Consider the following 12,798-nt stretch of genomic DNA (forward strand, 5'->3'; position numbering starts at 1 on the left):
TATGATCTTTGGAATTGACCAGATATAAATGCTCACATTTCTTTCAGGTAAAGTATAGGATTCACATTAGAAGATCACAACATTTAAATATATTAATATCAGTTTTAAGAGTTCCTAGGGGAGCAATAATTATAAAAATAATATTATTGAGCACTTATTTCACACTGGGTTCTTTTCTAAGTGTTTTACTTACTGTAAAGCATGATAATTTAAAACACACAGCTTGCTAGGAAACAGACATTAGGCTAAGTCATTTCTATTGAAATAGATTTATTTTCTCTACTTTGCAATTATAAATAAACCTTATAGGTATATAAATATTGTATATGACTATAACAGGGGAAGTATTTTCAAAATCTCAAGTTTAAGGCACTCTGAGGATTTCAGAGGCATTATATAATATTATTTCTTTCCTTTTAGACTTATAATATTTGATTTTCAAATGATCAATATGTATATATTAAATCAGCACTCTGTGTCCAACACAAGAGCTCTGATATTTCTATGTTAGTACTTTTCTGTCACTTTTGAACTCTCAGGTTACATTGTTTATATGCTTATCTATCTCAACACATCTGTGCATAGTAACACTAAGTAATTTATTTGATAATTGCAATGATATCAAAACCCAACTACCCCAACCCTTGGTATTCCGTTCCACAGAAAGTGGATGTTTAAAAATTGATATTATCGTTATCATCATTAACACCACTAACAACGCTATTATGGTCATCATCATCATTAATGCATCTAGTTGACATAAGCTTAATGTATATTCTGCCAAGGCAAGCTTCCAAATCAAACAATATGTGATATCTTAATAATTTGCATAATTTAACAATATGAAGCTCTAGCTACATAACTCAATTTGGAGGAGTATTTTAAACAATAAAAAACTGGTTTGTATAAGCTAGACAGCTATCACATATACGCTCTTTTAATAATCTAATTTAAAACTCTGGGAGATGGTATTATCTATTTTTAATTTACAGTTAGCTCAGTGGAGAGCCTGGATGCAAAATATAAGCTTTACAAAGCACAGGAATCTTTCTAATCTTTATGTTAATGCATACCATTGATTGCATTGACTTATTAGCAATAATCAGGGCTGCTCTTGAGTTTGGTTTCAATTACCTTAATTATTTTACTTTGAGTACTATTATTTAGTTCCTTTCCCCAAGGCCAGTTAAAATAATCTTCATGGGCATTATAACTAGAGAAAAAAGACATGATTTTCCTGATAAAAAAGTAATAATTATTATAAAAATGATAACTTGATTATATTTTAGTTATGGTTGCACATATCCAAAACTATAACTTAAATCATTGTAGGAAAAAAGTGTTCTATTTTTCAATTCATTTTCTCTCTTCCTTGGACCAAAAGAGAAGCTGAAATAGGAACCAGATTTTGGAAATTCAGGCATCTCTTTTGTTTACCTATTTTTCTTTATGGGAAATGTTATTTTGTATCCTTTTTGTCTACTGAAATGCCACATATGCTTCCAGATTTAGTGCAAACTCTTCCTCTGAGGCCTTTCCAGTTTAATCCAGGCCAAAGTGAACACATTCTTTTCTCAACAATTTTAGTAGGGATAGTCTCTTTTTCTCTGGCAATTAACCATATGTGACTTCCTACATTTCCCGTATCTTTAATAATGGATTTTACTTTTTCTCCATAGGTTCCCCTCCCGCCAGGTGTTTGTTGTTTCTTGAAGCATATAGTAAATACTTTCTTTGAAACTGGAAACCACATCTTACAATTTACCTTCCCTGTCATACCTTGATCATTGTTTTTCATACATTAAGAAATCAATAAATGTTTTTGTCTGTTTGTTTTACAGAATGTAGGGATGCAAGGAAAAAGCTCTAGGCCAAAAGAGAGAGACCCAATTTCTTTGTTTGGTGCTGTGACCATGACCAGGTCACGTACATTATTTTTCTAGTTTATATGCCTGTCGAGTATCAGATAATTTATAAGATCCTAGTATAGCTTTACAATGCTATGATTCTAGCAATTTTAGTTAATTTTAACTAAATACATTTTTAGAAAGCATTTAAAAAATCAACAAGTATGTACTTTAAACAAGATGATTCAGAATTACACTAAATAAATATGCACGCAAATTATGCTTTTTGCCTAACAGTCTATTTGACAAATTAAAGGTCAGAAGGACAAGATTATACTCTCAGCCCGATTCATGTTCTGTGAAAATGAAATATACTGACGTTCTATATTCTACTGGGACACATGATCTGTACCTATTTTCAGCCCACAGCTCTTCACAATCCATTGTTTAAAAATAGACCAGTTCTGAACTTTGGCGACAGGCTCAGAAGGGCATTAACCTCTTTCTTGACTGTTAACTTTGCCATTTTGTTCTAATCGAATCAGTATAAGTCTGATTATGTTAAAAATAGAACTTCTTACTTTGTACACATTTCAACAGGCATGCATAAATAGAGGGGTATAGTTCACTAAATTTTTCTAATTAGTTTTTTATTTTTAAATATACTGCCACCATTTACTGAAGTATACATCAGTCTTCTGATCCTAACATTTCAATTTTGGTGTTAAGGCATTGTCTCCAGAAAACTGGCTATTAAAATGAAGGAAGAGCTTATTAGCAGATTGTTTGAATAAATTCCAAAAGAAATGGGACATATGATATTGCTGGGCTTGGTGTCCCTTCTGGGTACCTGGTCTAATACCCTCTGAATCACTGTCTCAGCATTTACACACAGTTATATATAATTGCTACTTAAATGTTTGTCTCCCAAAAAAATGTAAAGAGCCATGAGGGGCTTGGACTATACTGTATTCTTTGAATTGTAGTAACACCAAGAGTTATATTTTATTGTGTACTTACTATGTGCCAGGCACTTTTCTAATGTTTAAAATATATTTTGCTCACTTAATTTTTACAAAAATGCTATGAAACAGTAATTATTATCATCATTCACAATTCAAGATGAGAAAAATGAAGTGCACATAAGTTAAATAAATAGCTCAGAGTGTTACACTAGATAGTAGTAGAGCTGGGTTTAAATGAAGCTGGTAGAAGGAAGGCCATGCTCTTAACAGTGATGCTAAGTAACCCCTCAGTAGTAGGTTCTGATTCGTTATTTGTTATATAGCTGAAAGAATGCATGTACTTATTACAGTGGTGAGAAAATCACAAAAGTGATTTGAACTATCCAAAACAGCAAAGCCTTGAATATTCTGAGCAACTAGAGGAAAATAAGAGCATATAAGTGGATGGGAAGAGACAAAGGAGAAGGGCTGTCCAGGGAAAGCATATATAGGAATAACATTAATCAGCTGTCGGGCAGATGGCGGGGAGGGGATGGGTGTATACATACGTAATGAGTGCGATGCGCACCGTCTGGGGGGTGGACACGCTTGAAGCTCTGATTTGGGGGGGGGGGCAAGGGCAATATATGTAACCTAACCTTTTGTAGCCCCATAATATGCTGAAATAAAAAAAAAAAAAAGAAAATAAACAATGATCACGTATCATGGAGATTGAGAACAATAAATCTTACCTCTCTCAGAGGATCATTGAGTTCACTGAGAATATTTTCCTCATCAAAAATTTTGCCTTGGTATCTGTGTTCATAGTAATCATGTATCTTCTGACGCATATCAGCTGGTAATTTATGGAATGACATATATTGTTCTACTTGCTTATACTGGAAGGAAAGGAAAAAGAAAATTAAGAAAAAACATTGTTAGGCTGAATGAGAAATCATCATATTACTTTGTTGTACTATATTCAATAATATTTGAATACTCAGTAACAAAAAGAAGAAATTCTTGAAGCGAAGGAAATAATGTACTAGGTCCTAATCTATGTACTCTGTGTCACATACTGTATGAGGCATTTTATTTAGGTAAACATTTCCTGTAAAGAACTGTGATGTTGTGGAGAGGATGAAAGGAGTTTAGAGTGAATTTAAGGGTATAGTTCCAAAATAGCCAATAATGGGGCAAAAAAAATGTGATGCTATAATTTTTAGTTGAATTCTAAAAAACGATCTCTTCCTTTCAGCTGTTTAGCTCTTCATTTGGGGAAGAATCTTGTACTTCTGCATGGTACAAAGGATTTAACTTAGACCTACCAAAAGATCAGAATCTAATTAAATTTTGAATCTAGAGGCAGAGGACTTGGCAGCATTTTGCAAATCAGAGATACTTAAACAACACAGATGCCTGTAAAGTACTTAGAAGTAAAGGAATATGTCGGGCTTCCAATTTAGGATTTAGGGGAATATCAGGGTGAGACTAGATCTACATAATATTGTGGCTGAAAGTTAAGTTAGACATTGAAGTTTATTTAAGCAAGCAGCTCTTAAACTTGATTGTTCATAAGACCTGAGGAGGGGGTTGCTTTTTGGGAAGGCAGATCTTCAGGCTTAATCCTAGAAGTTTATTCTATTGATCTATCTGCCTATTTTTATTTACACCACACACACACACACACACACACACACACACACAGAGTTGTTGTTGTTTTTAATCATTCCTGCTAATTAGGCAGAATCATAGGAGCTTGGATATTACCTGGGTACCTATTAGAAGAGAAGAATTTCAGTTCTCACCCCAGACCTATGGAATCAGAATCTACATTTTAAAAAGATCCCCCAGTGACTCTCATATACTATATAATGCATACCTTAAAGTTTGAGAAATATCCCTCACGTGTTTCTAATGGAGGTGGTCAGAAGACCACATTTTCAAATAAAATAATTAGATTCTAAAAATTAGTTTCATTGTACAGATGATAGAATTAAGTACAAATAAAAAAGTAAGTAATAAAACTGGATAAAGATATTGGAATATGAAGTACTATATTGGATAGATAAAAAACAAAGATACTGGAATAAGATTCTTTCCTTAAGTAAACGCACTTGGTATATTATATATGGAAAAGATTTTCTCAAAGCTTTTCCTAATAATAGAGCTCTGACTAGAAGATCTGACTTTTCTGAATCCTTGTCACTAATTACTATAATTGTAATTGGTAAATGATAGCAGACCTATCTAATGAGAAACAGCAACCCATCCTATTGTATTTCTTCTGTTTTTTTCCTACATACTTTCCTTATGCATATTGTTTGGACATTCCCTTTTGGAAACTAGTAACCTCAAAGGAAATATCACTTTGTTACAAGACTTCCTTTATTTGGTAACCAGACTGTTCCCTAAAGTATTTAAAGCCTGCAGGCATACACACCTCTTTGAAGTAACTTGATTATGATATAGCATTTTGAATGTAGGCATCAGTCACTGCCATTGTGTGAAAGCGACTTCTGGTAAATACTTCACAAGAATTGGCTCAGTTTTCCCTGGAGAGCTCAAAATCTCTATGCCAACCTAACCTCAATATGTTTTGGTAGCTCACATCTAGAGACCTAGGATTCAGACTGCTTGGGCCCTTATGCAACTGGTCCATAGAAAAGAAGCTTCAGGGCCTTCTCTGCAAGACCACTTTTCAGGATAAGGCTGGTTTGCAGCTGGACTGGAAAAGCTTATTATTTCTGAACATGTTGTTTGTGTCTGGTTATTATTCTTGGCTAAAAAAGAGAGCCATGGGCTTTGTGGTATAGTTTAGGGTCTGAAGCTCCACTGGAGATGCCTAAGGTTAGTTTCCGTACTATTGGTTTGCAACTAGCCCACCTGGTTTGACTAGTCTGGCTTGATGATTCGAAGAGCCAATGACAGCTTTATTTCTAAGATCTCCCAAAACTAAGATTCCTTGCATAGGTCTCATTGGTTCAAGCTAGAAGCTCAGAACACTGTAGTTTCCTAAGATTTGGCCCACAGGAAACTCATGCTGTGGAAAGGCTCTTGGACTTCTGATGCTTGTCCGTATTCTCTCTCTTTTGCTGCATGTTATCCTTTGCCTTTAAATAAAAGCCTCAAGGGAGAATGGTGGAGCGGAGTTTGGTGAGTTCTGTCAAACATACAAACTTTGCAAAACAGGAAAACAGCTTAAGACAACAGGACTGGCACAGTTTTGACATTCGCTGGTATGCATATATGGATATGCTGTCAGTTCTGGCCAGATAAAGGATTAACCTTTCTTTAGGACTAGTAGGTGTCAAGTCATGTCTGTGTTCTGTCATCCACATGCTGCTTACCGCAGTATGTTTGGAGTGGTGAATATCCATAACCTTAATCAACACATTGAGCTCTACATTTCTCCTTTCTTTACCATCTATTTCAGGGGTATGAGGAGCAACATTAAAACTTAGTATTAATAGCAATTTATTCATTTTTGGGTAATTGATGCTTGTGAGTAGGCAAAGGCCCACTCATCTAGGGAAAATGTAATCTGCTCTATCTCCATCTCAAAAAATTGGAAGTTATCCTTGATTTGCTAAATATAAGTGTTACATAAACAGTTATTTTTATGGAAACTCAGCATTGATTGAATCTAATTATTTTTCTTCACACAAGTCACTTAATACCTCTAGACCTCAGTTTATTAATTTACAATAGGAGGTGGATGTTAGAGTGAATGATCTTCCTTGTTCTTTCAGACTAAAGTTTTAAAGTTCATAGAATGAATATTTGTCATTTATTCATATTAAGTTTGATTTTTGAGCCTATATTACTGTCTTAACCATCCATCGACTCACAGTAATTATTGAACTAACAAATACGAAATCATTGTTGTGTGCCAATGGTTCTCAAGGTGCGATTGCCAAACCAGCAGTCTCACCTGGGAGCTTATTAGAAATGTACATTCACAGTTGCCACCCAGGCCTGCTGAACCAGAAACACTACATTTGGGACTCAGCAGACTGTATCGCAACAGGCCTTCTATACCCTAAAATTTCAGAACCACTACTATATGCCAAGTATTGTGTTATCTTAGGACATAAGGAAGCATGCTTGAGTGAGTGTAGGAGAAAGAAAATAAATTCAGGTTTTGGCAAGTGAAGTTTAAGATGCTCACATAAGCTTCCTAACGCTTACATGTAGGTCAGGCACTCAGAGAAGGAAATATGCACGTCTGCACGTCATCAGTGACTAAGGGATTACTGAGGGAGGATGTGTTAAATCAGGAGAAGAGGCAAACAGTAGAATCCATGTTTTAAAAGCAGTTAGGTCATAGAGGTTGATCAAGTTAAGGGCACTGTTAGTAACCAGCAAGATGTGAGAGCAGAACCAGAAAAACATAATTAGTAGATTCCAAAGAATAAAGTTTCAAGGGTGGGGTGGTCAAAAGGAATATATTCTAAGAAAGGAGGTACTGAACAGTGGCCAGCGAATTTAGAAATTAGGTAGTAATCTTTGTTAGAGTATAAAACATTCAAAACAGGAACTGTATCTTTTTGTCTGTTTCTTTCACACCTAACAAGACTTGCAAGAATGTATGAAAATATCACTTGCAAGTGATATGAAGAAATAAAAATAACAGACTACTCTTTGAAGAAGGTACCTAGTGGTAGTTGGACAATGAAATAAACTAGATGTTAGATGTTTATATACATATTCAATCTTTATTTGTCAATGAATAATTTTAAATTAAATTAAACAAAAAACGGAAACAATTTATTCACTGAGCAAAATGTCCATTGAATATTTCTGACACAAAAGCTAACCTTCGCTGTTTGGTGCTGTGGGGTTGCTATAAACTGAATGATGCAGAAAAACATAGAAATAACTACATACATTATGCATAAGCTGGCAAAGTCAAAAACTGATAACATGGCAAAGTTTCTATTAGGTTGTAATAATATACCATATGAAAAAGATGATATGATACATAATTAATAGTACTGATCAATAGATTTTTGAAAAGCAAGGATGAAAATACAATTCTTTCTTGAACATATAGGATAAAAAGTTTCTACTATTAGATCTAAAGGGACTATAAAATAATTACCACTTAAAATTCTAATATATTTTTATTTTTAAAATTCCATATGATTAAAAAAATATATGAAAGTGATACATGCACATGATTATTAAAAGTAAGATATAACAAGAATGTTTATAGTGAATGGCAAGGATGCACATTTTAACTCCATTACATATGTGTTCTCTCCTCCATTATCCTATACCTTCTCCCTTTTGTTCACTCGGCCCTGTTATGTTGAGTTTCTTTCATATTCCCAAACTTGCCCTGGTCTGTGGATGCTGTGTCTTAGCTCATGCTGTTTCCTCTACCTGGAATGTTCTTCCACCACATAATTTCTTGGCTAATGTCTATTCATCCTTTAATACTCTTCTCAAATATCACTACATCAGGGAAGTATTATCTGACTCCCTAGACCATGTAAGTTCCTCTTGCTGTACACTTACAAAGAATGCAAAGAACACCTATAACTACTTGTTAAGTGTCTGTCCTTGCCTGTCTTGTTCACACCGAATCAGCGAAGGTGTCTGCGAGTATTAAGCTCTCAAGTATTCACTGAATGGAAATCTGGTTTGTTACATACTTTCTGAAAATTCTATGGATAAAAGAAACATAGAATGTGATGTCTGCCTCCTTTCAGCTGAAGTATTAGTATAAGTGGAGGATGTCAGATAGGGAGACTCTCCCACATTGATTGACATATTAGATCTTTTTTATTATTACTGGTTTTTATTGTTTATCATTCTTAGAACATTTTTTAAAGTGAGAGATTCTGAACATTTAACCTTTAACGTGTTACAAATTAAGTTAATTTGGCTTTAAAGAATTTACAGTTTCTGTCTGTCGTTTGTGCATTAATTTTTAAAAATTAATATGGTACACTATAATGCCTTATTTGTGTAAAACTTTACCAGTTTTATGACAGATGGATAAGAATATACATTTCTCTATTAATATTAGCATATACAAACACTGAATTCCTCAAGGTATTTATAGAGAATTTCATTAGATAGATTTAGTTTCATTCTGATAAAATACTGGGCAAATAGCATAGTCATGCACTGCATAATGATGTTTTGGTCAATGATGGACCACATATAGGACAGTGGTCCCATAAGATTATAATTCCATATTTTTACTGTACCTTTTCTATATTTAGATTTTTAGATACACAAATACCATTGTGATATACTTGCCTACAGTATGCAGTATGGTAACAAGCTGTACAAGTTTATAGCCTAGTACCAGTAGGTTATACCATATAGCCTATGTGTATAGTAGACTATACTAACTAGGTTTGTGTAAGTACACTCTATGATATTCACATGTGATGAAATCATCTAATGATGCTTTTCTTAGAACAGATCTCTGGCATTAAACAATGCATGACTGTACTTCAAATAACAAATTTATCATGGAGAATTATCCATATATATATATAGGTATGTACATGAATAACTAATTGTATATTTATAGATAATATGTATAATATGGATATATACACATGTATATGTGCAATAATGAGTGCTAAAAACATATGCCATCTTATCTAAAATCAATTACTCTATCCTCTTTATAATTATATTTGTATCATAAATATATTTATATATTAGAAGTTATATTTAATGATAACTATTTTTCCAATACATTTCAAAATATTCTATTTTATTCACATAAGATATACCGGTCATTTAAATTTTATAAGTAGACAAATAAAAGAAAATATGTTATATAATATTAATACTTGTACAATATATTATATATAATACTAAGTAATAGTTACACAATAGATGTTTTTTTATAAAGTATATTTTTACCCTAAATAAAGGCAACATTAGATAGATATTTAAATTGTTTGCTGAATATTACAAACACTTTGTATTATGTATTTCAGGCACATATCAAAATTATTGTTTTTTAATTGAGAAAAAACAAAAAGAGAAAAATGAAGGTATACAAAACAACTTTTATGTTGTCTCCCAGAGCTTGTTAATACAGGAGAGATTTTTGGCACTCCTCATTTCTTGACATTAGTACAAGTTTTGTACAGAGGGGGATGTTATCATGAGATCCTTTTAAAAAATATATTGTTATTCAATATGAAATGTCCTATTCTGAATCAAAAGTGTAGTTTATTATATCTCAAACAAGAAGAAGTGCAATTAATCAAAGTATGCGCCTAAACTATCAACACAGTTTTGCCATCTTAATGGTAGCCTATTTATGCCAGCAGCCAAGAAGCCTGGAGGGAGAGTGATGATGAAATTGTGAAAGGCGTTTTCCACAGCTTGTAGAGAACTGAATATTTTTCTTTGCAAAAAGTGGTCCAAAGCCTGGAAGAAGTAGTAGTCAGTTGGTGCCAGGTGTCATGAATACAGTGGATGACAGAGTTTCCAAGTTCAGCTGCTGTAGTTTGAGCCGTGTTGTTTGTGTGACATGTGGTCGAGCACTATCTTGCAAGAGGATTGGCCTGTCTCTATTGACCAATCTTGGCTGCTTAACCATAAGCATCCTTATCATTTCATCCAGTTGGTTGCAGTAGGCATCCGGTGTAATCGACCGACCAGGTTTCATGAAGCTGTAGTGGATAATACCAGTGCTGGACTACCAGATGCCATTAGCTTTTTTTTACAGATACTTGGTTCTAGACTGTGTTTTGGCACTTCATCGTTATCCAACCAACGTGCCAAATGTTTGCAATTCTCAAAAAGAATTCATTTTTCATCACACCTAACAGTACGGTGTAGAAATGGTTCTCCTTTATGTCTTGACAGCAAAGAAAGGCAAGCTTTGAGATGATTTCTCTTCCGACGCTCCTTTAATTCATGTGGAACCCATCTACCTAGCTTCTTTACCTCACCAATATTCTTTTAATTTTCAAAGTAACAGGGCTCTAATTCTTATTTCTAAAAATATTTTGCCTTTATTTTTGGAATTTTCTATTCTTAAAAAATATAATGAATTAAATTACTGTGTAAATAAATGGCAATACTAAAAACATTCTTGGTAAAAAATAAAGTAGATTAGTCATAAATCTAATGATGATTGACTTAAACATAAAAACCAAAAAGGTAATTTTTGGGAGACCTTCATCTCCCAAAATGACATGCATGAAAATGTGTTTATGTTTTCAAGAGTGTTCACAAATCTCTGAGTGTCAACCGAACAAGGTAAGATCCACTACATTGTAAAGAACCCATGAGTATTGGAATCAATGGAATCTGAGTTTAATTTATGTTACATTCTTGACTTTTGATTTTGAATATGTCTATGATTTTTAATGCCTTAGTGTCTCAGTTTTTAATATGTCTATATGAAATGATAATATTGAGCATTCTGGGTGCTGTGATAATTAGAGAAAATGCATGCATGCAATGTATTTGACAAATAATAGATATGTAAAAAACAGTAATTTTTGGGAAATCATTAAATAAGAAATAGCTTAAAAATCGAGTTGAATTAAAATACATGTCTCATTCTCAATGTAAATAACAGCATTGCAAAAATAATGTGAAATGACATTTTTCTTACAGACTAAAAAATTGATGTAAGTTTTATCTTCAAATAATATGTTGTAAATTTTAAACATAATTTGAAAAATAATAATTTATAAAAATAAAATACTTAAAACTGTTTGTTTTTCAAAGACCAATAATCAATTATAAACATAAAACTTTGGTTTTTATGTTTAAGTCAATCATCATTAGATTTATGACTAATCTACTTTATTTTTTACCAAGAATGTTTTTAGTATTGCCATTTATTTACATAGTAATTGAATTGATAATTTCTACTTTTATCCTCCATCTAAAAATATGTATGTGTATATATATATTATTTCTAAAATTTTTGCAGCAAGATGTAATCATTTACAAGAACTATGTTCTAAACATAGCAAAATTTTCAATTCATACCTTCTGAGGAATTTTTCTTGTAGAAAAAATGGATTACATTTTTGTGAAAAAATTTTAAGCAATATAAGCTTTACAGAATAAATCATAAAATAATTAAGACATCATAATTTACCTGAATCTGAATTTCAGTGAATTCAGTGAAAAAACAAAAACTAAAGGAAAATCATAAATGAAGGAAAGTAGATGGTTGTAAAGAGTTTTTTTGGTTTATAAATTTTGTTAAGCAGAATTTGAGTCAGATACCTCAATTTTATCTTTAGCTTTCTTTTAAAAGCCTTTTTTGAATAGCTGGATAATGAAACATAAGTTTCTCTATAGGAAAGTAAATCTTTCAGCTCTCAAGATATAGGGAAATTTTTTTTCAATAAGTATCTACTTTGCCCGTAAAACTATCAAAATTCCAAACTAACATGATTTTAAAATCCTTGCAGAAAATATTACAAAGTAAAAGTTGCTACTCTTCCATCCAGAATGATCTCTTTCAATGTAAATAGCCACTTGCCCTCATGTTTATAAAATCTAGATATCTATTAAGATATTTCACAGTACATTATACTTTCATCTATTTAAAAATATGAGACTGGACGGGCGCGGTGGCTCACGCCTGTAATCCTAGCACTCTGGGAGGCCGAGGTGGGCGGATCATTTGAGCTCAGGAGTTCGAGACCAGCCTGAGCAAGAGCGAGACCCCATCTCTACTAAAAATAGAAAGAAATTATATGGACAGCTAAAAATATATATAGAAAAAATTAGCCGGGCATGGTGGTGCATGCCTGTAGTCCCAGATACTCGGGAGGCTGAGACAGGAGGATCGCTTGAGCTCAGGAGTTTGAGGTTGCTGTGAGCTAGGCTGACGCCACGGCACTCACTCTAGCCTGGGCAACAGAGTGAGACTCTGTCTCAAAAAAAAAAAAAATAAAAAAAAAAATAAAAAAAATAAAAATATGAGATTAAAAAATCCTTGGAAATTGTTTACACTACATAGTTCTTTATTAATTATTACTATTATACTTTTG

General features: G+C 33.0%; 1 protein-coding gene across 1 annotated transcript in view; it reads right to left on the bottom strand.

The window, feature by feature from the left end:
* HCN1 (hyperpolarization activated cyclic nucleotide gated potassium channel 1) overlaps nt 1–12,798 on the bottom strand; it is a 328,222-nt gene that overhangs the window by 56,461 nt on the left and 258,963 nt on the right. The window contains exon 5 of the mRNA XM_069492480.1: nt 3,544–3,690. Coding sequence (XP_069348581.1) covers nt 3,544–3,690 — 147 coding nt within the window. The remainder of the gene's footprint in view (nt 1–3,543; nt 3,691–12,798) is intronic.

This window comes from Eulemur rufifrons, chromosome 17 (assembly GCF_041146395.1).
Source record: "Eulemur rufifrons isolate Redbay chromosome 17, OSU_ERuf_1, whole genome shotgun sequence".
In the NCBI taxonomy this organism is placed as follows: Eukaryota; Metazoa; Chordata; class Mammalia; order Primates; family Lemuridae; genus Eulemur; species Eulemur rufifrons.